Consider the following 26260-nt stretch of genomic DNA (forward strand, 5'->3'; position numbering starts at 1 on the left):
TCCCTTGTACCAGGGATTGAGAATTGCCTGAACCGCCAGTGCACTAGTGTATTCACTACATGCGACCGCTTTCGGGCTCCTCCCTTTTACCAGATTCTGAGGAGTCGGTGGCTCTCTAGTTTCTAGATGCAAGTCGAAAGACGTGTTCCACTAGGGCACTCGTAAATTGTTAGCCCACCGGGGTAAGTTGACTCTAGTCGGGTCACTACACTGTAATTTTTTACCGAAATTTTTTTGAAAAATCATAGCCAATCGACGAAACCATTTACAGTTAATCCCTCCTCTTCGGATAGGACGCCCTACGAGATGACAGACGCACCAATTAAAAGTTCTGACTGCGTCTCCAGCGCTTCTGCCCACTGCTTGGCAAATTCGCGGTTCTTGGTATTCTGGGAAAATTTTGGTTCTGTTGGAGCGTCCTTTGAAGTTTTATTGGAGATTATTTTTTTCATTCCAATTTGAACCAATCAAATGGTGGCATTTTCCGTCAGTTGGTACAAGTAAAACGGTTTTCCTTCGGATATTTTTCGAATATTTCCCTGTTTGTTACTAAGCAATGAAAATATCCGGTAAACAATTTGTACGCGTTTCAAACCCCAAAACTCATTTAAAAAAATCAAGTTCAAAGATTTTACCTCGACAGGTGCAGATTTCGAGGAGAATCCTTCAAACTAATTGCTCAAAAAATTTAGGAAAATGTTCCTAATAATACGGTGAAGACAAAAACCATAACTTGGAAACAATTCTCTGCATTTTGTACGGATAGAAAATATACGCTGGAAACCACAACTACGAGTGAAAAACTATGTGATATTTTAAAAGATTGGGCTTATAATATGAAGAAAACTAATGGTGAGGATTATAAAGAAAATGTAGTGAAAACAATGTGGAATCAGACCGCAAAAATGGTTCAAGAAAAGTACTCCAAGGAGTTTGAGAGAGAGATCGATCCTTTCCAGAGCTCAGTGTTCCAATCAGCTCGGGACGCCCGGAATGCTAAGAGACGTGTACTCCAGTCTAATTCTGATAAAAGAACAACTAGTGCAACAGCTTTTGATAAGAGTGACCTTGAAGCTATGATGAATGTTTGGGATGAAGATACACCAGAAGGATTGCAGAGGAAAGTTTTTATTACTATTTCGGGGGAATTGGCTTGAAGAGGGGGTGAAGGAGTATCAGCTATAGTGCATCATTTCAGAGAGGAGCTAAAGAACGATAGTTCACTCACGGGGAGGATTGAGTATAATCCTGTCTTTACGAAGACAACCCAAGGCGGAGACAAAAAATGCGCCAATAGTAAGTGGCTAATCCAAAATAACGATAATCCTGAAAATTGTCCAGTCAGATTGCTGAGGAAATTTTTTTCAAAAAGAGGAAGTAATAAAACCACTGACAAATTATTTTTGACGCTTTGACGATTTTCCTCTTATCTCTGGGGCGATCAGAATTTCTTTGATCATTTTCCCGAGAAAATGGTCCTGGGTTGACCCGGGTTTACGATTACTGATGGACAGTGAGCACTAAGGAACTATCAGAGAATAGAATACCTCCCAAACTCTCGAGAGCTTCAGTAGATAATTCTCCTTCAGTCGGGTAGCCGTAGAAGGGGCGTTGACCAACTCGGCTGATAAATTCGACGTACTCCACCCAGATACCTTTCCATGAAGTCCGGTTTCAATCGGCCATTGCTCAGGAAAATTTTTGTTAGAACCGATCTACTGAACCCATTCAATGTGCTCCAACACGTCAGCCGGAGGTGTCTGAATCACAGATTGAGTCATATGGTCATCTTTGCAGCATTCCTCGTGGGGGATATTACCACTGTCGAGGACTGGTGGTAACGGCAACGGTACCTCAGCGGTGTCGACTGCTGTGACGAGCACGCCAGCTATAACGAGACTGACTGCCACGAGAATGATATCTGCGAAACCAATTTCACTGGATGATCGACTGCAGTGGTAACTACGAGAGCGAGAATAGGTACAGAACGACTCTCTAGACTCCGAACATGTATTACGTCACTCTGTCGATGAGGAACAGGTAAAAACAGAGAAATTAAGCCACACGCCAGTTCACATCTGACAAGGACATGGATTGCCGCTTATGAAAATAACCTCTAGGGTTATGATCTTCGGAAAGTTCGCGAAAACGCGGCAGGATCTCCTCGGGGAACCTCTGGAAGGTAGTCCATGGCATATGCCCAGATATGTAGGACCTCACGCAGTACTGCTCCTCAATGATCCATCTCGCGAATTCACAAAAGATGCCGTTACTATCAAAAGAACGTCTGATAGAATTTAGAACACTGGGAGATACCATTTTTCATGGTTTGGTTTCCATATTTACTTTCAAGTGATATATTTTCTGTCCTAATGCTCTATAATGAAACGGGAGTATTGAAATATAGCCTGAGTCTTCTGAGAATTGTTTTCTATGAGTCTATGGTTTCAAAACTATATCAACATAGAGAGAGATGTTGGGACTAGACATAAACATGAGCCATGAGGTCATGTGGCAAAGGAACTGGGGATCCTTTGTCACATTATGACGCTTTTTCTTTTGGTCTCGTTGACCACTTTTAGTCTGCTGTGGCAGGTCGAAGTGAACAGACATTTCTTCCTCGTGCCATTTTCAATAAACTTAAATTAAAATATTAAATCCACTGCGTAAAAAGTTATTTCTCTGTCCCCCATATTCCATTAAGGAGCAAAACATCTTTATGGAGTTTGAGTTTCTTGGGTAGAGTGCCTTTTTGAATGGTTTGGTCACCCTGAGGAACCAGGGACACTGATGGTACACTTGGCATTATCATATTTCCAGTACTACTGCACAGCTCCAGTTGGTGTCCAGCTAGTAGTGATTGAACCATCATGAGGTTTTGGACCCCAATGAGTAGCACACGAAGTTCAATCGTATTTCAAATCTGTTTGTGCGTGACAGGAGGGTCCCGGTTAGTGTAGGTTGGAAATTCCCAGCCCACATCGTCCTCTTGCCTTTTTCGTATCCTCATCTCTATTATAGCCTTGAATGAAGGTGCTATTTTATTCCGTCAGGTGGCCGTGTAGCAAGGACACTGATTTTTTTGAAATTTGCTTTGCCTAGTAGAGACATTTTCCTAAATAATCGTGTGGCCGGTGGGATCAATAGACATTTTGGCCAGCAAAACCCAACATAGATGTTTTCATGTCGCTGGTCGAACCACTGGACAACGCACAAAGGACAGTCGATGCCTTTGATGGAAACCACCTCAACAGGTTATAGTTTTCGGAAAGTTTGTGAAACCCCTGCAGGGTCTCCTCGGTCTTGGAAAAATCCAGATCTGCCAGCAAGCTGGAGGACTTTCGCTACAATGGCTCCATTCTTTGTAAAGTACCGATATTGCACCCGTGGAGAACCTCGGGGAGGTACTCCCCGGGCACGCACTCAATGCGGTATGATGAAAACAACCTTGCCAGGTTATGGTTTTCGGAAACCTCGTATGACCTATTAATCTACTCTACTTACATAATAACAAACACTTGGGCCATTACCCACTGCCAAGGGGGGTTGGGAAAAATCCATACTGTCGGCCGGTTCCCCGGGCACGCACAACGGACAACGATTGAGGTGAAGAATCTTCTTTGCCCCAACTAGACCAGATTGTGATGTTAAGTTTTTTACTTACCTCTGAATTGGCCTCTAGCCGATAATCCCTTCATCAGTATATTAAACTATTTTTGTTCCATTGTGATACATCTTCAAGATTAATTATTCAATTTAAATTAATTTTAGACGAACAGACTATAAGCGATGTGCCGCACTCGAAATAATGAGAAAGAATGAAGATTTTCGTGGAGTAACGCAGGGATTTGGACCGGTATGGGGAAATAAAAAGAATCTCTACTTTGAAGTCGTCACAACATCGAATTATCGAAGGAGTACTACATAGTCACTGAGAGCTTCGAAGAGGATCTAAAAATAATTGATGTATACGAGAAATTATGAGGCACAACATTATGAGTGAGAGAAGAGGGCGTGCAATAGATGAATCAATAAACGAAAATGAACAGTGAAATCTCTAAAGAGTCGACGATCGCAGGGAATTCGCTCAGAAGCTTACGACCAATGAAATTGTAGAATGAGAAAAACGTTAAAAAGCTTTCTGTCAAATCACTTCAGCTCCAGCTCCAGCTCTAACCCACCTGTTCAACTGCAGTTCCGTAACGATCCAATTAAAATTGGAGAAATATGATTTGGTTGACAGACAAGTTTTTGAGACGTGAGGGTTATCACCAAAGCTGTCACACAACTTAGTGGACAAAATAACTGACTGCGAGGCCTTTCTAGCCTCCATGTTAACCCAAATTGTATTAAGATAGTTCTCAGGTCTATTATTAATTTAATAATGAAGTAAATCACAGTAAGTATCGGAATTCATCGACCATTATTTCTCCGCTGTTTAGACGCTTGTTCAATTGCGTCCAAAAGATCAAGATCAACATCTCCAATTTGATGATGTCAGTTGCAATATCGGCTATTTGAAGAGAGGTATAACCCCCTAGAAATTTAATAGAGTTTTTCAACAAATTCGTAAAATTTCTCTATTGAATTTTTTCATCCGCAGGTAATTAAAATGAATAATAAATATTCTCACTCCTTTTTGCCAATCAAAAGACAAACGTCCATATTATCTTTCCCCTTAACATAAACCTGTCCCCTGGGTTCGAACTCGTATCTCTCCTGCAACGCCTCGATACAATAACTGGGCAGTTGTATTCTGCCAGCAACACCCGTAGAATCCATCCTAGACGCAATATTAACAGCATCACCCCAAATATCGTAATAAAGCTTAGTTGCTCCAATGACCCCCGCAGTGACATCTCCAAAGTTAAAGCCCACTCTAAGTATCAACTTGAATCCCAACAGATCTCTATTAAAATCATAAATAACTTTATGCATTGCAACAGCAAAATCTAGAAGTTGAAATAAATGTTGATAATTATGAGAATTTCCATTTCTAACTTGTGGATTGAGCCCACTGGCCGCCATGAATGTACTGCCAATAGTCTTGATCTTTTCGACATTTGAGAATTCATTTTTCTCGAGCAACTCATCAAAATCTCCAATCAATTCATTCAAAACTCTCAAGTATTCCTTACCCCCCAGATAAGACTCATCATAAAGCTCATTAAAATTAACAATACTAGCAAATATAATTCCTACTGCTTTGTGATTCTGGGAATATTTGGCTGTTGTTTTCAACTGATCCGCAACATATTTGGGAATGATATTATGCAACAACCAATCAGCTTGATTTTTCATTGATTGGACACGGGATTTATCCCTAGCCGCAACAGCATTACCATGAAAACTCAAGCGATAGCTAATCTCAAATTCACGATTTAAAAACCATACGAGTATCAAAAGTAGTATAATATCAAGAAATATCTCTCTGTCGTAAAAACCATCGTTGTACTGTAATCTATGTTTCTTCACAATCGTTCCGCTCGCGTTAGTGGAACTGTTGTTCAATGTTTCAGACAATTTTAATGTTAAATTTTTTGATTTTAATATATATGAGCTGTTTAAGGCATTTTGTGGTTTCATTGTATCAATATCAGTTGATCCGACATTACTGACCATAAATATTACAAAAAGTACAGCTGTAAATGTCACGAGAAAGTTTTTCATCCAACAATTTAACTGCGTAAAATTGCAAAAATGTACAAAACCCACGAAAATTAAATAGCAGTAGTAATAATCGATGTGATTTGTTAGATTTGATTCGAAATCATTTCTCCAATTGAGATTCACGAAGATAGATATGATGGGTAGGCTCACCAGAAGTGCACCACAACAATGCCAGGGATACCATTTGGTAAAGAATTTGGAGATTCTCTCTGTTGCAATTACAGACGCTGAATTAGGAGCAACTAATTGACGTATGCAGCGAATTACCACGAATACCTCAATTGCTGTGGCTATTGTACAAAATGTCACAAAGTAGATGGTGGGACTGCTGAGCATCAGGAGCGAGACTGTGATTGCTGTGTAGACGAGGGCTGAGACGAGGATGTCAAAGTAGGTGTTGAAACGTGAGGTAGCTAGAGTCGGTGGATTGTCTCCTATGCTTTCACTCGTCTTGTGGGCATTTTCCCTATATTCCTCCTCCATTTCTCTATTTTTGAAGAAGAGAGTTATATGGGAGAGAGGAGCTTTCACGAAGTAGGAGTGTTGAGACGATACGTTATCCTGAACACATCTGGAACAGAAAGGTCAATCCTCTACATATTATTGAATAACAATATTGTCAGTAGAGATATTACAAAAAATATTATTATTTCAGGATGTCCCTCTCAATAAATATTACCCTTGGAAGTATCGCGAGTGCTAATATTCTGACATAAATTTATTCAGATGCAAAAGTAATACGAGCCAAATCATACGAGTCTTAATTAGTCTAATTACAATATTCCAATATAGTCAATTTTTGTCATTTAGTGAAGCGAGTTCTGGGTTGCGTTTGTGTGCAACATATAAAACTGCCCTAAGGGATGAATAGATAACGGAATGGACTTGTGTAATGGGCCCGAGCCGTTGGGTTCGATGTTTGTTGGGATTCAACCTATTGGGATATGGGGAACAAAACAAATGAGAGCTCACTGTGACTACCTATGATACTGAACTTTAATATAACACTTGGACTCTACTAGTTAAGAAGGCACTGTACACTACGAAATTTTACAAGAGATTAATAACCAAACCGTTAGTGAGCTCCCAGTTCACATGTCTTCAGGGACATGACCCCCTGAAAGTGTACAGAGAAATTTTGTCTTGACCATATCTGATCTGGGAAAACCAAAATTCAACAAAACCACATAGATCAATAAGCGAAATAAATAACCCGATCAGTTACTGACGTTTATTCATTAATCTTCCTAATTTTAAACAAACAATAATTCGCTCCGCAGCAGAAGGTACCGCGTGAATATAAAGACAAAAGAAGTAACTCACAAAGGACCCTTGAAATTACTGGTCCCGAAGCACGGAATTCACGAGGTTTTATTTGCTTGCGTAATTCGATTGCATCAGGTCATTGTTCCTTGTCGCACACCTGTGAGGCATCGGTCGACGTCTCCCAGTTGTGGGGAGTAAAGGAATTTACGGGGCACACCCATTATACACATTCCTTGATTATGCGTGCAGTTTAATCTGCGAATGTTCGACGTTATTTTATATTACTTCGTCCTCTGCTTCGTTTCGGATACTTTCGTCATCTTATATTGTCCGAATCAAGAGAATAATGTCATAATTTTTTTAACCGAATAATATGTGCCCACTTTCGTGACCTCATTGTTGTGCACCCAATCAAGAACTAGTCGATTCAATTGATGGACTGAGACTTGACTCAATGCGTTATTGTAAAACACAATCTTGCGAGGTTATGGTTTTCGGAAAACTTGCATGGCCTATTAATCTAATCTACTCGAAGTTTGTCGAATAGATCACTACCATGTGGGGGGAGTCCATACTCTCGGCTAGTTCAGATCGGGGATAGGACACTTTACAACCATGCCCAGGTCGAGCCACGAGTGACTGTCACGAACCTTGGAGCCATGGTCGTTGGTGTCAGCTGACGTAAGTAGACCATGGCCTGACCACGCGTCGCCCTAACCTCGACGGAGTTCCCGCCCAGGTGACGCAACATCTCCATGATGGAGGATCAATCACACTCCAATGTCAACTTATACAGCATCATGTCTGTCAACGTTGTCACCGAACTCAACTACGATATCAACCAACAGTCAAAAACTGCGATTTAATCTACGACCCATTCCTCTCCCAGAATTCTCTTTCCCCTCTCAACCCAACCTAATCACTCAATGCGGTAGTATGAAAACAACCTTGCCAGGTTATGGTTTTCGGAAACCTCGCATGGCCTATTAATCTACTCTACTTACATGATAACAAACACTTAGGCCATTACCCACTGCCAAGGGGGGGGGATTGGAAAAATCCATACTGTCGGCCGGTTCAGATGGCCGAAGGACACTTTGCAACCATGACGGCGCCGGGTCACAAGTGACTGACGCAGGCATGGCTCCCACGGGGAACCTCGGGGCGGTGGTCCTTGGTGTCAGCCTGACACCCAGAATGTGAAAAGTGGATAAGAGTATTTGGGATTAAAAGAAATAGAATAGAAGAAGAGGAAGAAAAGAGAAGAGGTGAAGCTAATTCCCATTCATATCTCCAACCGGGACGGGGTTACCCGGAGAAGGTTACCGGGTTCCTGTCCCATGACTCTTGTCTCCGACAACGAGAGCTGGTTGGCCCATTCATTCGTTCACTCATCGTCGCCCCGGTTTCAAATTTCCGCGTACGCTTCCACGCATGTCAACCACATACATTCCCTGCAAAAATCCGCGAACACGGCCAATGACTCCCTGGACGACACTAGCGCTTGTGCCGCCTGGGGCCATGGGCGATTCCCGATTATTCCCGCGATGCAGTCCCGCTGTGGTGCATATATCGGACAGTCCATGATAAGATGCTGGACTGTGTCTTCAGCCTGGTCGCACTCGCAGTTACGTGATTGGGCAAGGCACCGGTCATGAAGATAAGACCGGAATTGCCCATGCCCTGTCAGGACCTGCGAGACCCAGTGGTCGCACTCGACCCACTTAGCGTCCAGGCGCGCCGCAGTATCGGGGAAGAACGCAAAGACATTCCTCCCGGTTGAAGCCCTCTCAAACCTATCCCTCCAGAGCTTCCGGATCTCTGTTTTTATGTCTTCAACGGCATCGATCGGGCGGCCGTTGTTATCGACGCGCGGGTTCGCGGGGTCTATCTCTACGTCACCTATTCTGACCGGAATGCCTTTCTTGGCTTGGTAGCGCGCTGCTCTTTCCCTCAATAATAGGTCCACAGGAAGAACTCCCGCCGCTGCACAGAGTCCTTCGTGTGAAGCCGTTCTGTACGCGCCGGTCACTGTTAGCAGCGCGCTCCTCTGTGCGGTGCGGAGCTTTCGCCAGTCATACGCTGTGCACCGATCCACCCACCCTTGGGCTGCGTACGACGCGACAGCCTGAAAAACGCCCTGGAAAACGATTTTAACCGATCGGTATCGGAGCCCTCAATGCTTGTGCATTAGGGCCGACAGTCGAGTGAAAAGGACCCTAGCTTTTTCCTGTATATATTCGGTGTGGGTCCGGACCCGCATGTTCCTAATAAAATGTACCCCGAGGTACCTAACGCTCTCCTTAAACCGGATCTTTTCCCCGGTGAGCCTAATGTTGGGTGGGCGGATATCCAACCCCGGTTTCACTTGTCGGCGGTGCCTTCGGACCCTATCCCACCTATACTGCACCAGCGGCGCTCTCTTCTGCGAATTGCACGACAGGACAATTGCCTCTGTCTTGCTCTTCGACAGTTCGAGCTTCGCTGATGCGCACCACGACGCGATGTGGTCGACGACGGCTCGGCCTATCCTCTCTAACTCCTTACGCGAGTCGGCCGATACGACTGCGATAAGGTCGTCCGCGTAGGCGACTTCGATTGCGCCGAAGTTATGCTCGATGCTCTTGAGGAGGGCATCGAACATGAGATTCCAGCAAGCGGGGCCGAGGACTGATCCTTGCGATAAGCCCCGGGTGGCCGGCTTGGAAACCTCTTGGTCGCTCCAGGCGATCTTGACAGTCCGATTGTCGAAGTAGCTCCGAAGTACTTCAAAGACATTATTCGGGCAGTCTCGATCCGCCAAAGACTGGAGGACTAGGGGCCACCACACGTTGTCAAAGGCTCCTGAGATATCGAATAAGAGTCCAATGACGTACCTCTTGTCGTTCCCGCGCTCGACTAAGTTACGCAACTCTACTATCGCGTCTTTCCCAACCTAATCACTCCCTCACCCCCACATGACTCCAATGACACACTTCTCATTAAAACTGCTCAACGCCCGAACGATATCTCCCCCCTCACTTTCAACGTCCAAAACACTCTTCCTAATTTCTCTGCTCTCTCTAGACAAAACTGGATCACGTCTTCCCTTGTCCGTCCCTCATCACCCTCAGTAAACGACACTAAGATGAGTATTCTGGAGAAAAATGCTCTAGGTAACCGAACAGCTGAATCCCCTGCGAAGAATTACATTTCGAGCTCCCCAAATCCACGAAGAAAAAGCTTCACAAATCCTCCAAAAACAAGGCCTCCCCTCAACCAGAAAAGTCAACCTCGAACTCTTTTTCTCCTACCACTCTCCCAATAAAGTCATCCCGACGCCCCGTCATCCTCCAAGAACTTCAGAAAAATCGCTTCCCTCTCAACTCCTTAAGCCAATCTTTCGAAGTCCTCTTCCAGGCTGACTACTCTATCCTAAATATCCCTGACGTTCACGGAGTCAACCTCGCCAAAATTCTCATGAATATTCTAAATGACCTTGGCCATAGCCGCTCCTTCTCCAGCACCAGAAAAATCGGCTTCTCCAAGGAATGAGGATTCATGAAGTTCATGAATCATCATTCCTTGAAATCACATAACATCATTGCCTACATCCCTGAATTCAGTCTATCCAAACCTGGTATGATCAAAGATGTTCCTCTCAACATCTCCATCTCTGATCTTCAATCAGACCTTATCAGCGGTGTCCCAATCAATGAAATCTCACGCTGCAACCGTTTTACATCCCTCTCCGATGGTACCAGACACATGTCTCTATCCATCACCATTCTTATCAAATTCGAAGGTCAGATTCTTCCGACCGATATCTCTCTTTCCAACATTCATCTCCAGATGATCCCCTCCTCGTCGTAAGTTAAAAGATGCTCCAACTGCCTTCGTTTTGTTCACTTCAAAGCCCACTGCAGAAGCCAACAAACCTGCAATCACTGTGGCAAGGCTGACCATAACCTCCCTGCAGACTCCCCTTGTCCAAAAGTCGACCAGACCCCTTCCTGTATTAATTGCAGAGGGAGACATTCCTCAACCGACAACAACTGCCCCCAGTTAGCCAAGCAAAAACTCATACACAAATACGCCGCCCAGCAGGGCATCTCTTATATTGAAGCCAGACACATTATTTCCTCCAATCACCAGAATGCGCCTCCTGCAAATGTACCTGCCCCCCCCCCACCTTTTAACTTAAGTAACTCTCATCACTCTCCCGCCCCCCATCTCACACACCCCCTCGCTCACAGAACCAATGACACCCACTCTCCAACCCATCCCTTATCATCTAACTCTGATCCGATGTCTTACCGCACTTCCATCATCCCTTCAACTCCATCGCCCGAAGACTCAAACCATGTCCCTCAATACTTCTCAAATATCTCCTGCGACAAGCAGCTCCAATACTTCTACAGACTCATGCATAAAGCCTCCCGCAACTCCTCAACAACCTAACACATCACCAACTCCACCTCCCCTAACCATACTCATCTGCTAATAGGGCCAAACGGTGCAAACTACTCCAACCTTCCTCCTCCTACAAAAATTACTCACTCTCCTCACCAACCTCCTCTCGTACCCTCTTCAGACCGTTCTCAGGTCCTTGCTCAAATTAGAAACTTCCTCGATCTCTTCCTCCAAAAACCTGCTGCTCTAGTTGAGAGCTTTGGCCACACCAACAAAGTCGCCCCTATCTCTAACCTAATGAACAACTGGTTGCTGTGTCTCCCCTACATGCTGTCACTCCGATGGGAAATTCCCCAAACATGTCCACTCCTGATCCAGATCCTCTTAGGCTAATCACCTACCTGCCCGGCGCCATCCCTATCATAAAAATCTGGAGAATAATCCAGAACCCTATCATAAAAGTCTGGGGAATAACCCAGAACCCTATATCATAAAAATCTGGGGAATATCCCAGAACGGTCCCAACTGTAAACCCAGCTTTCCTGAATACGGTGCCCAGCTATTCACAGACCAGGGATTCCTACGCATCCCCTCTACCGAATTCCAACCAATCACACTCTTACACTTTCCTATACAATTCGCACATTCGCAAATCTCGACACACACGCTCACCGGCCTTCACTTGGATACACCACACCGTTCCGGATCGAAAGGACCATCGAGAGGACAAGCCATATTTAAGATCAACTCTCAGAACTGTAACGTAGAGAAACTCAATAAACCTATCTCTTACACCCTGGCGTTGTTTCTTCATCACCTGCTCACCCCTACACAACCTTTACCAACCCGCTTCTCGAACCCCCACCCCCCTCCAAACCGTCCTTCCTCTTCCTCGTACGCTTCCTGTCCACCTTCCAACATCTCTCCCTCCTCATTAATTGCTCCACAATGAAATTTACAACCTCAGTTAGCTGACCTATCTGCCCTAGAATCAAAATCTTACAATGGAATGCCCGCAGTCTTAGACTGCAACTAGGTGACCTCTAAAATATAGCTTCTAACGATGATATCATTATCCTTTCTGAAACCTGGCTCAAAGCCGCTCATCCTCAGACATCCCTCTGCGGCTTTTATCTCTATAGAGATAATCTTCTAGACCAACAGGGTGGTGGCATTGCAATCGCAATCAAAGAATCCACCCCCTTTACTCGAATTCCTGACCTAAACTTCATTTCTCCCAATCTCCACGTCATTGGCATCTACATCTCCTCCAGTAATGGACCCCTAGCTCTCTTCTCTCTCTACAAAAACCCATGTTACAGTTGACTCCCTTGAATGGTCTCAGCTATTCTCCAAACCTACCAATACCCATGCTTCAATCATAGCTGGAAATTTCAACTCCCACTCGGAGGCGTGGGGAAGCTCCCACTCTTGCCCCTCTGGCTGCGAATTTCTAGATGCTCTTGCAAACTCAAATCTCTTACCCCTAAACGATGGCTCTTCCACCCGAGTCGCTCCCCCCGACTCGCCCCCTCGTGCATTGACTTCACCCTTGCGTCCTCCAATATAGCCCTTCAATCTTCTTGGCATGTACGTAAAGACCACATGGGAAGCGACCACTTCCCCATGGACACTTAACTCGACGTCCCTCTCGACAAATTTAAACGTTTTTTCCATAAAAGCAACCGCTCCAAAGTAGACTAGGATGCCTTCGAAGAATACCTCGACGCGAATGAAAACCTCATCAATAATATTCCGAATTCCGCACAGCCCCCCCCCCCCATCTCAAATACGAAACCTTAATTGATCTCATTATGTTAGCAATCCAAACCTCGTCTCCAAAACCCAAAGACCTGTCAAAAAACTTCAATAAAAATAACTGCAGATCCTCTCCCCCAGCTCCCTGATGGAATGAAAACTGCTCACATGCCGTGGCCCTCAGGAGGAAAGCCACATCCCTCTTCAGAAAATTCATTAGTCTAGACAAATACATTGCAATGCAAAACCAATCTGCCCTTACCAAACTCACCCTCAGAAAGGAAAAATTAAAAGGCTGGCCTACGTTTTGTGGATCCCTAAGTAGAGACACCCCCATTAACTTGGTCTGGCAAAAAATCAAATGGTTTAAGAACCGCAACACATACAGCCCCTCTAATATCCCCAAACGAGATAACGAATCCGTAGAAGAAATGCGAAATTTCATCTCCGACTTCTGTCCCAAGCTCCCGCACAACTATATTCTCCCCCTTCCTCTAATCATCCCCTTCCTTCAAAAAGAATTCAGCCCACATGAATTCAAACACGCCCTCACCGCCACTAGAAGCATCTCCTCCCCTGGTCAGGACAAAATCGACTGCTTCACTTTAAAAAAACTCCCCGATTTCTACAAGAATACCCTTCTAGACATCTTCAATTCCCTCCTTAATTTGGGATAATTTCTAGATTCGTGGAGAAAATTCCTAGTTTGCCTTCTCCCAAAAAATATGCCGAACAAATTTCGCCCACTAGTCCTAGCCTCCTGCACGCTCAAACTCCTTGAAAAACTAGTAGCTAACCGCCTCACTTGGTGGTTTGAAACTGAACATGTCCTTCCGAATCACCAGTTCGGTTTTAGAAAACTCCGTTCTTGCGCTGACAACCTCTCCATCTTGAGCAGTGAAATTCTCACAGGCTTCGCCTCCAGCCAATTCACTGCATGTGTCTTCATCGACGTAAAAGGAGCATTTGATAATGTCAATCCCCTCATTCTATACAGGGTGTCTCAAAACTCAACGTCCAAACTTTAAACTTAAGTTGGGGCTGAATTTCTGGATCGAAAAGTCCTGAGCGACTGTTTGATCAGACGCACCCTCTTCAACTTATTCAGGGTTGGAACCTTGTCCAACCAGGGTTGGACCTTCCAATTTCCCAAATATAGTCATTTTCCCACCTGCTTTGCATTTCCACCAATGGGAAATTTCTAACTTTAATCTCATTCGTTCGAAATTGCCACCACCATTTTTAGCATGTAAGACTAATATTTAATAATTGTGAGTTAGTTAAATTTAGAACCTCTCAGTAGTAACAACTGTGTCTTTTTTTTTTAATAAACGGAAAGGTAGTGACCCAAGTAAAGTGTTTCAATCCGACAACCCAAGTCTTCCAATATTCACCCACCACATCTTCACTCATTCCAATCCTTTGAAAAAAAAACCTCCTGAATTAGTTACACAAAGAACCTATTCGGCGTGTAACAGTTATGTTGATAGTGCATAAACTCAAACCCCTGGAATTTCCAACTCCAGAGAAATAAGATTCGTTTCATTATTCACTCCCCTAACACCCCGCTCTGTGAATGTCACCTTCCGGAAAACCCTCTCACATATTTTTTGGTTCTGTTCTATGGATACGAATGAAGGCATCCCCTTTGTGAAAGCTCGGAAAAAATTAAAAATTTCCTCATTCAATATCCTCAAGCTAATCTCCGACCCAAGCTCCAAACTAGCCTATCTCATTTACAACTACTTAAAATCTATCCACAAATCAATCTAATCACTATTTTAAATCTTTCCTGCCTTCCCTCTGCGCTACCTCATTCCCTACCTTACCATCTACCACCGATTCTCACGTAACGTTCCTATATTAGGAATAACTGCCGCAAGACTTGTAGTCAGTGCCATCAAAAATTAGAAGACGAAGAAGCAGAAGGATCAGGCACAAGAGCACTATCAGGTGGTCGTAATGAAATAATCGGGGAGCACATCAGGTTCGAAATCAGGAAAGCATCGCTGGGGCTAACTATAATATTGTTACGTGTCCCTCTCCGAATACTCATTCATTTGTCTATGATCTGAACTTGGTCAGAAGCACGACTGTCTTTTGGATAACATTATTCTTGGTCGGTCTCTTTTCGGAGCTCTTACATGACACATCGTAATACTTCTTGCAATTAATAAACCGCCCCAAACATTTACCAACCTGTGTCGTCTTTGTTTTTCGCTGGATATAACAATATCTACGGTTTACTATTTCGAAAGTCATACAGTCCACTATTAAAATTACTGCAAAGTCAAAATTAAATAGTATAAATAGTATAAATAGAAGTTTGTGAAATAAATCGACAGTGCCTCAGGGCTTAAGTCGAATCGTCATTTATTAATCCCCACCTAATGAGTAACATCCGGACCCCCTAAGCAATTGAAAAAACATCCTTAATTTCATGTAGATCTTTTACCGGACGTGATCAAACAGCCTAAAATCCCAATTTCCGACTTCCCTTACAATTATGGATAGATATTAGAATTGATAAGAGCGAAAATGCAAAACTTAAAGTTGAACGATTACAATTCGTCCCTTCAGGAGTTATTCTAGCAACCCGGAAAGAGCTTGTATTTTAAATATTTTGAAAGGTAAAACTTACCGAATCAACTGCAGATCTGACTGCTTCCTCAATTTATGAAAACACGCCCCAAAGGTGTCAGTGACAGCAGGAGAAAAGGGATACGGTGGATACGAAGGAGCCCCTGAAGACGAGGGATCCTCCCTAGAATTAAGTGTAGAACTTGATGTATAATATCCGCTGACCCGCTGCCCTAGTAAATCCCCCTGAGTTAATCCGTTCATTAAAAACAGCTGCTGTTGAATGCTGCTCCTTCTGCTGTTGCTTCTGATTCCCGAGTCCTTTCTGCTGCAGACCGAGGACGCATGACTCAAAGGTGCCTGGCCGTTATTCGATAGAGGACTCACTGATCTAGGATTCGGATTCATCTCGACAAAATTACTCACAGGACCACCATTCCTCCCACTATTTTCATCTTCCACGTCTCTAATTTGCGACGTATCCCTCTGAAATTGAATTGTTTTGCTGGCATCGCATTTAAGAGGAGTCATTTCTTCGGTTGTCCTCTGCCTCTGCAAATATTTCCAGGGTCTAGCTTTTTTTTTCTTCCCACAACTGGCAGTACTCAAAGGGCTCTGTCTCACGTCTTTCTCAAATTCTCCATCTTCGTCCTCTTCTTTGAATTCATCAGCCTCGCAATCAAGAATACTTGGCAATGAATTGGCCTTAATTCGATAATTATTGGTATTAGTAAGCATGTGCAAATAATGCTGTCTAGGTTTTGATTGATCATTGCAAGACGATACTCGCTGGCGTGCATGTAAAATTGGTGATATGCTTGTTGATAATGGACCCATGTTGCTTATGAATTTATTTATGATATCTAATTTTCGGCCTTTGATGAAGAACGTCTTAACTCCCTTGACAGGCTCCCCTTCTTCCGTCAGATATTGATCACCGAGAAAACTCAACGTTTTTTCACTGAGATGAACTCTTCCAGCTGTTCCAGTGCTCTCTAACTTATTGGCAAGAGTAACATCATTTGACCAGACGTCAAATTTGAACCTTTTTGTACCTACGATTCCACAGAGAACCGTTCCAGTGTGCACTCCTACCCTCATGTTAACTCCCTCTCTTCTTTCCACGTCGAATTGATTTATCGCCTCGATCATGGCCAGCCCCATGTCTACACAACACTTTGCGTGATCTAGTCTTGGTTCTGGACAGCCACTAACGCAGTAGTAACAGTCACCAAGGGTGGAAATCTTCTCACAGCCATGCTGCTGACATAGTTCATCAAATCTTTCGAACAAATCATTGAGAATGCCCACCAATTCTTCAGCTGTTTTGTTGGAGCTCATTCTGGTGAAGCCAACGATATCAGCGAAGAGGATGGAGACATCGCCCATGGAGTGCATATTGAATGGACGAAAGAGTGACCTGAGGTCTGCGTTATTGGAAGGAATGGAGCCCTTTTTTATCGAGTCCTCTCGCTCACGTTCTCGCTCACTCTCTTCCATCAGCCAATCTGCAACTTTTGGAGGCATAACTGAGTGGATCATCTTCTCCTTCAGTTGCTTCTCCATTTCCAGTTGGCGACGAACAAGGAGAGATTGTCCAACTTTCATAAATGTCCCTCTCATTCTCACAAATGTCATTATTAGAATGTGAACTCCGATAATGTGAATGCACAATTGTGTTAAAATTTTGATTGTCAGGAGCGTCGAGCTGGACTCGATTGGATCGTTGGTTGTAAATTTCTGGTGTTGATGGTGAAGATATGTGGTTAGACATTCAAAGAGAATTGAATACATGGCACAGACTCCGAAGCAAGCGTACAACGGCATTGGAATAACGGTGTAGATCAGCAGTTGGATTTCTGAGCAAAGGGAGAAGTGACTCACCAGGCTCAATCCCTCTTTTTCCGTAGCTCCATATGGTGGCACCAGGACTAGAAGAAGCAGCGACAAGGCGCACAGGATGATGGAGACCACCAGAGATGTTGAGAAGATGTGACGCCTGTAGTAGTCTCTTGATGTCAGGTAGAAAACAAAAGACATGAGGATCAAGAGTGTGGTGAATATGCTTACGATTGTCAGCCATTGAAATGTGGAAGTTTTTATTCCCAACGTCATGAAGTAGATTAGCCAACTGAGAGAGATAAGGAGGACGTATAGAAGTGCATACCTGAAACAATGGAATGGTATTTTAGGTTGTGTAAGGAACAGTTGTCTGGCAGCTCATGTGGGAAAATTATTTCTGAACGTAAGAGTATCTGATGTATTCCACGACAACGCCATCTTATAAACTTCTCCCATTTTTTAACGGCCCATTTAACAGTTATAATTTCTTCGGAAATTCGAGTTTAACAGAACTTTTTATTGATATTGTTATTGAAGGGAAACTTCTTTGCGCTCGTTGGGCTGTAAATCGAATATCGTATGTAACGAAAAAGCGACAGGAAAAGGGAGGGGATGGCGCGCGTGGTGGGGCAGTCGGACGGAAAGAGACATGGGAGAGAAACGAAAACGCGATGGATTCGGAGTAAGAAAATGACTCATTTTGTTAATATGATGAACAATACTAATAAATTCAGTTTAGTCCGCTGGGAATTACCAATCCAGCGGCATCAAATGCTTTTTACACATTTGAAAATCATGAAATCTCCGGTCTAGCTTATGCTTCAGTAAAATTCCCGAATTGTAAACAGGAATGAGAATTTCGTAATTTATTGAAATATATACTCTAATATGAATATTCGAGATAAATTTCCGTGATTTTTCAATAAAATCGTAAATCTCCTGATTTGTTGTCCTAAATGGGCTTCGGTGTCACTGTTCGCCGAATTCAAAAATGCATTGACAGCAATTTCCTTATTCTCTGTTCATTTTCAGGGAAATATGGAACAAAAATTGACTATTCTATTTGGTTTCTCCACGAGATTTCCCCGAATTTTCAATGACAAAATGTTCTGAGATCTTCCTGTGTGGCTCAAAAAAAATTTCCAAAAATTATCACGCGAATCAAGAAACGAATCGATTGTTTTGTCAAAAAGTTGAAAAAAAATGGTAATTGGGGGTTTGGAATGACGTCTTGCCAATCTCCTTAATTTTAAATGAAGCATTCTCATATCCTCTTTTCTGCTCATCCTAATGTTATCTAATTCCAATGGAAAAAAAGTATTTCTGTGACGCAGAGGACTACACCTCCATTTTTAATTAGTCCCTCTGACAGCGGGACTGTGACTGAGGAATTATTGAGTCGGCTGACGGGGCCCCAGGTAGTTAATTGCACATATGTAAAAATTGGTCAGTTTCTCCATTCGGGCCCTTTGAAGGTCCATTCAAGGTCATTGATATTCGATCAATTTGCTTTGATAGTCAATATTTATTTTTTTATCAATTCAAAATTTTTTCAAGCAAAAGTTAGCACCTCATTTTTTATTTTTCCATTGAAAATCAAAAGTAACCTCGCCATTGGATTGAAAATCCTTTGTAGGTCATAGATAGTCCATTGCCATTAGTGCATCAATCATCATTTATGGGATATTAATTAATTAAAGAATATTATTCTGACGGACGAGTGCGCATGCGCATGAGCACATACGCTACGCGTGCCGCGTTATTCATACTACGTTAATTTTCATCTATTGCCAATCATTTTTATCTTCAATCATTAATTGAATTCGTTTGCCAAAAGGAGTTCTATCCTACTCGTGAATTTTCAATTTAAGGAGGGCCATCCCGAATTGTTTATAAAAACATCTGTTCAGTTAAAAAAGGTGATATCGAGTAAATAGCGGACAGACAGGTCATTGATGGTTCATTGTATATTAGTTCGAACTATGTCTTTTATTTTGTCCTTAAAAATAAGAAGTCTTCAACATTCTTCATGATTCATCACGAACTTTTTGGTGGTTTATCATAACAGACCTCTAAAAATTTAAAACTTAAATATCCATTATTTGCATTCAATGAACGAACTGGACAACTTAATACTTAATCATACATTAAAGTTATTTTGCAGGCTGTGATTCCCTGACAACGTAGATAAAACCTTTTGGTTGAATCTTCGCAGACCCGGATACAGTCTGAACCGCAGTAGAGTGGCCATCATATATTAGCCAATTTGCTAGTGCCCAACAATATCCAACGTATCTGTCTTCAGTGTAAGCAATTATTCCTGCTAATCTGTTGACATTTTATTTATAAAAGAACGTGAATTAATCATTCAATAAACACCACGAATTTTTATTAGTATTATTGTATATTGAGGGTGATCAACATACGCTGAAATAAATGACTTTAAAGTTTTTCATAATTAATCATTTCGATCAGCAACTAATATTATTCGACGATTTTTTTTAAATCGATTATTTCTCACTTCGTCCACAATAGGAGTATTGCAACTTATCGATAATCGGATTCTCGTTGGATAGATTTGGGAATGGCATCAATAGAAGATTGTGGAGATCCTTGGGGAAGATCAATGAACCATCAATGACCTGTCTGTCCGCTATTTACTCGATATCACCTTTTTTTACTGAACAGATGTTTTTATAAACAATTCGGGATGACCCTCCTTAAATTGAAAATTCACGAGTAGGATAGAACGCCTTTCGCAAACGAATTCAATTAATGATTGAAGATAAAAATGATTGGCAATAGATGAAAATTAACGTAGTATGAATAACGCGGCACGCGTAGCGTATGTGCTCATGCGCATGCACACTCGTCCGTCAGAATAATATTCTTTAATTAATTAATATCCCATAAATGATGATTGATACACTAATGGCAATGGACTATCTATGACCTACAAAGGATTTTCAATCCAATGGCGAGGTTACTTTTGACCTTCAATGGAAAAATAAAAAATGGGGTACTAACTTTTGCTTGAAAAAGTTTTGAATTGATAAAAAAATAAATATTGACTATCAAAGCAAATTGATCGAATATCAATGACCTTGAATGGACCTTCAAAGGGCCCGAATGGAGAAACTGAGCAATTTTTACATATGTGCAATTAACTACCTGGGGCCGGCTGACGGGCAGCCACCCCATCATTGCACGTGGCGCCCTGCCTCTTCTGGGGTGACGTACTACGATGCTGGTGGCGTCACTCAAACCCCCAGAACTGAGCCTCTACTTCAGTCAATCTTCTTTGGTTGTAGTTTTCTCGAGTTCTGCATTTCCTTCCTTATCTTTGACCGGTTTGTTGTCCCCTTTCAATCGTAGAGAGATTTTCACTGTCGTCACAAATTTTTCTAAACGAGACCGAATGCGCGCTTCGCGCGCCCTATTTTGGTTTCCCGCCTCAAACACACTGACCAATTAGGAGAAAGTCTTACACATGAAGTTAGTCGATAACTTCTGTGGTTAATTTAATTTAATTTATGTGCTTGTGCTTTCATAGACTGATGAAGGGCGATCACACCGTAAAAGAACGAATGTGAAAGTCGTTGGTATAAATATGATGAGAGAGGTAACTTGATTCACAATGGATGTTTTTAGGAACACGAACGTTTTCGCCTTTTCGACTAACGCGAAATTTCATTCATTTAATCGGCCAATGGGAAAGACCTTACGCGATTTCGACTCGGACGATCTTCATTTATGTGCTTCTGCTTTCTTGATATAGGATAGGAATAAATAGGAATAATACCCGGAATTTTTGATCGAATTTTCGCCACGAATTTTTTTCAGAGTTTTCGAAGGATATTCTCCCAGGAAGTTTTGTGGGATCTTCTCCAGGAAGTTGTGTGGGATTTTCACCATGATATTTCATTTCGTCAGGATTCTGTCCAGAATATTCCACAGGATTTTGTCTAGGAAATTTTGTCAGTTTTTTCCAAGGATGTTCCGCAGGATTTTGGCCCTAGAGTTTCACAGGATTCTCTTCGTGATTGCCTCCCGGAAATTCGAAGGGATTATCGTCTGCGATTGTAACCTGACTAGAAATAATATTACGAAACATCTTACAAAAAATCTTACAATGGAAGTCCTCTTAAACTCCCTAGAAACAAGTTATCAACCCTCCTGGAGGAAGTCCTGTCGACCATCCTGAAAGAATTCCTTCTAAACCTCCTGGAGAAAACCCTGAAGAAATCCTATAAAATTTCCCAAACAAAATCCTGTCGAATATTGTGGCCAGAATCCTGATGAAATCGTGCCAATCTTGTAGGCGAAAATCCTGTCATGCATCCTGGAGAAAATCCTACGAAAGGTCCTGGAAAAAATCTTGTCAAACATCCTGGAGGCAATTACCGCTATTATCGAAATCCTGATATCAACTTTTTTCCATATTTTTTTCATGTGTTACAGAATAACAATCAATAATGAAAAGTGGAATCGAATTGCTATCAATTTCTTAAGAATTACCCAATCGGTACCGAGTGAGTCCCAGTGGTTTCGTTTAAGCTAGAAAAGTTTGTCACGATTCTGTGGAAACATTTAAACAATCAACTTTTTCCAAACCCCCGAAGAAAAATTATAAGGAGGGAAAATAAGGTTAAATTGATAGTGAAAATAATATACATAGCAATCTCTCAATTGAAAATGAAAGTGCAAATACCATTCCAATGTTATCACAAATCAATCGGTGCGAATTTAATCGAAAATGGCCGCGGTCTTAATTATGTAAAAAACGGCTGAATAATTTTTTTGTATTTTTTCCGTCATGAAGAGATTATTGTAATTGGGAGATCAATAAAGATGCACCCTGTGTATAATAATAAAACGTAAACAATTGTTCGAACCGATTTCAATTGTTCTACTCTCAAAATATTCGTCTCGATGTACTCCATCTCAATCAATCAACAAAAAAAAAAAAAAAAGAGTTGCCTCCTAAGCATCACTACGTGAAGCTTTCGACTATGCTGTACCTCGCAATTGCATACCAGCATTTGTTTTGTCTCATTCATCGGCTTGCTCTTTTGCTATTTTCAGATTTTCCACATTCATACTGTCAAATTGGCCGTGGTGTTTATTTATCCTCGCATCCTCATGTGAGAACACGAGTGGACCTACATTTTTCAGTGGGTTCCGAACGACTACTCAATCAATCAAACTATGTATACCCTTCCCACTAAACTTTCAAGATATTCCAATTTTTCGGTTGTGTCGAAAGAAAGTTTGTTATCACGTTGTTGTGAGCATAGCGTTGCGAAAAAATCATTCGTCAAGTGGAACTTTGACATAAAATGTCCTCTTGGCAATGAAATGTTTGGTATTGAAGAACGACTGAATTGAATTATTAATTCATGAGATAATTCATTTTGTACTAAAATCAATTTTATTGAATATCTCGAAAACTATCCGACCTTTTTCAATGTTTCACATCTCAAAATTTTCGTCTCGATGTACTTCATCTCAACTGATGAAAAAACACGAACCTATTCTCATTGAGTTTTCGAGATATTTCGATTTTTCTGTTTTATCCAAAAAAAAGTTTGTTGCCATCCTAACGTTACGACAAATTCATTCATCAACTTGTTCAACTAATTCGTTCAATTTATTAGCAACAATTTTCCCACCATATTTTGCCACGTATACAATTCGGTCATCGGTAAGGGTAGAGGGTGAGATTTGTTGAGCTACCGGAACTCTTTCTTCTTTTCCCCCGAATTCGTCAATCTTTAAAACTCATTATTGGAGTTTACATTTCGAATGTTTGTCAAAAATTAATTTTCAGATGGAATGAATAGGTCTTTATACGATTAGTATTTATTTTATTCTGGTGTTTCCACTTGAGAGTAGAAAAAAATTTTATGAGAGAAAATTGTAGGAAGTTTGGGGGTGATGTGTATGCTCTGTTTTCCTGACGAGACATAGCCGCGCGCGATTTGGTTAATCTTAATTGTTGTGATATTTTTTATTTAAGTCACATTTGCGGTGAGCGCACCTTATTTTAACTACTGTATGAGTAGAGCAGTTGAATTATATGGATATAAAAAGTCAATGTAATATTTAAATTCAAAATAATTATACCAAAATGATCCTGAAGTAATGGCGTATGACGTTGAACACGTCATCATTTCGTAACCATGGATCTTTAAAAATTGCTGATATATTGACAGCTGATCTATTTCCCACTTGTAGGCAACATGCAAAATTTTAAATGTCTTGAAGCTGTAAGACGACTTGGAAAATACAGGAGTTTCGATAAGATATAAATATTTACATTTGATGAGTAACTTGTTTCATTTCCATTTTCTAACAAAGTTTTTATTTTCTACTAATTAACTCATCCTTTGACTTGATTTACTTGATACTTGTGTACTTGTGAAATTCAAATTTTGCCACTGTGAATGTATCTACCAATCACGAATAAGTGTTACGGAATTTCTATATGTTCGATTCGATTCGAGATTTGAGGTGTCTGTCCTTTTTACAAAAGGAGGAATGTACACAGAGGTGCGTCAGTGGGACCATTGTTGATGAGAGACATCAGGTCCAGAGTGTTGTATCCCTTTAGTCTATTAATTAGTTCCTTTAAGGAAACGACGCAGAGCGGTTGTGCCTTTCCAGCGTATAAAATAAAAGAATTAAAACGGGATTCACACGTCTGATCATTTAACCATTATCCCATTTCCAATATTCATGAACACCGCCCCTCCTCCAATAGTCAAACAAATTCAAATCTCCGCAGGATGGACCCATTCCCAACAATTACTTGAAAATTTATGGAGGTAGATCTAGCTTGAAGTCGGTATTTTACCGACCATATGGGCTGCTTTTGAATATTTTCAGTTCCCGAATTTTCCAACTAATTGACTAAAATTTTTAAAAATTCATACATAATCAATATTATCTAAATTAAATTTGGCCCAGGGTTGATATTTTTTTAAACATTCGCTTCTTATAAAACAAATAATAGAACTCGTTTCCCAAAGGCTAGATTATCTTCTGCAAAGTGTCAAAACAGTCCTCGATTTTTTTCCGTCTAATGATGAAACATTCAGATAGTAATCTTTGACGAATACGGAAATGTTGATTTTTCCATTAAAAAAAACTGTGACGTTGTGATTTTGCAACTTCTTTTTGAACAACAGAAATCATAATTAATTTGAAGAAAAAATTACGATTCCAACTCTGATAGATTTGTAAAGAAAATCTGTCGTTTTTGATAATTTTTTAAAGTGATTACAAGAATAGAACTACTTTCGGTTGAGCAGAAAATTATAATTCCAAACGTGATCGAGTTATGGAAAAGTTTTATTTATCGAGTTGTTTAAAAGTTATTGTTTTCGATAATCTTCGAATTTACTGGTAGGGTAGAGCTACTTAAAACTACCATTAAATTGATTGAAAGAGAAAATAACAAATTTGAGAAATGCTCTAAAAAGTAATAGAGAAGCATTTTGTTCTTCACTAATTACATAGCATTCCCGAAGCAACAAACCTAATGATGTCTAATGATGTCAAATTCTCCAATCAATTGAGCTCAAGTAAAAAAAATTGTCGACATTATTAGGAATAAAATACCGGCTCTTCTACGCATAATGCTAAAAATATCCTGCAAATTGATAAATACTAAACGTTCTTCACAAAAGCAAAGCCCCTAAATAAGATAAATAGAGTGCAATCTCATGACAAGAACAGTGATAAGGAACTTGGCAAATAGCGTTAGTTTTTCCTGTTATGTTAAATATCAGTGCTCTCACCTGAATCTCAATTTGAGCTGAGGAAAAGAACTGGTTTTGTACTGCTCTTCAAGTATCTCAGAATCAAACTTTGGATTCCACCACGATCGTGGAGCAGCTCTTTCAAATGGCACTGGGAGGCCAATTCCACAGCATCCAACACCCTGTCCACTATGAGCCAAATAAGTTTGTATGTATGGCGCCAGTGACATATGTATCTCATCTCTTTCATTATCATCTTGATGTCCAGGTGTAAAGCACACCGATGAACTCCGTTCCTTCTCTGCTTCTTGCGTCATACTGACCGACTAACAAATTCAACGATTGCACGAAGCTCTCAATATTTCTCATAATCCTTACTTTATTAATTAATATCTGCAATTGAAAAATACATAGCATTGTAATAAATTTTTTTTAAATATATTTAAGGGCAAATTGTTTTTTTAATTCAATGTTTTTACCGTTTTCCAAAGCCCAGACTGGAGACTTCAAACTTTGTACACTGAATATCTCCACCAAATCATAAATCCAACAAGTAAACTGTCGTTTACTGCACCAAGATAATACAATACCATATCTCGTTCTGCTATCGTAGTTGGTTAATCAACTTCATTATTAACCATAAAAACATTCACAAAGGTACATAAATAATGTACAATAAAGTATCACTTATTTAGATTTGAATAATAGTAGTTATTATTGTCGACAATTGAACATATCTCAGTACTCGTAATATTACGTGAACGTCATCACGATTGCTGGGTTAACTGACTAATATTATTCCACAAAAAGAGCAATCATCAATTTTTCGTTTTTAAAATGGCGAAAAAATATTTTTATCCTTTCTGAATAGCTAGCCAAGGTGTCACACTAACACACTATCTCATGGACACTATTAACTTTAACTATACATTGGAGATATCGTTCCTGCACGTCAAGCCCACAAGTTCCACCACTACCACTCGACCATG

General features: G+C 41.1%; 1 protein-coding gene across 2 annotated transcripts; it reads right to left on the reverse strand.

Moving 5' to 3' along the window:
* Positions 1 to 4358: 4358 nt before the first annotated feature.
* On the reverse strand, positions 4359 to 26236 carry LOC135170399 (adenylate cyclase type 9). Of its 2 annotated transcripts, none has more exons than XM_064136176.1 (4): positions 25751 to 26236; positions 25311 to 25664; positions 15728 to 17677; positions 4359 to 6241 (listed from the first exon to the last, which is right to left on the reverse strand). In XM_064136176.1, exons 2-4 carry the CDS (start codon positions 25586 to 25588, stop codon positions 4630 to 4632), a joined length of 3840 nt encoding a protein of 1279 aa, XP_063992246.1. In that variant the 5' UTR covers positions 25589 to 25664; positions 25751 to 26236; the 3' UTR covers positions 4359 to 4629. The 2 variants fall into 2 exon arrangements, with proteins under 2 accessions (XP_063992246.1, XP_063992244.1); XM_064136174.1 differs by having other exon boundaries at positions 15728 to 17833; positions 25751 to 26235.
* Positions 26237 to 26260: the final 24 nt, after the last annotated feature.

The sequence above is a fragment of the Diachasmimorpha longicaudata genome, chromosome 17 (assembly GCF_034640455.1).
Source record: "Diachasmimorpha longicaudata isolate KC_UGA_2023 chromosome 17, iyDiaLong2, whole genome shotgun sequence".
NCBI lineage: Eukaryota > Metazoa > Arthropoda > Insecta > Hymenoptera > Braconidae > Diachasmimorpha > Diachasmimorpha longicaudata.

Coding starts and splice junctions, on each gene's coding strand:
- LOC135170399 (XM_064136174.1), bottom strand. CDS start 25,588: ATGACGCAAGAAGCAGAGAAGGAACGGAGTTCATCGGTGTGCTTTACA. Junction 17,834..25,310: donor CAGCTCAAATTGAGATTCAG/GTGAGAGCACTG, acceptor CCATTGTTTCAG/GTATGCACTTCTATACGTCC. Junction 6,242..15,727: donor TCAGATCTGCAGTTGATTCG/GTAAGTTTTACC, acceptor TTTCTGTTCCAG/ATGTGTTCAGGATAACGTAT.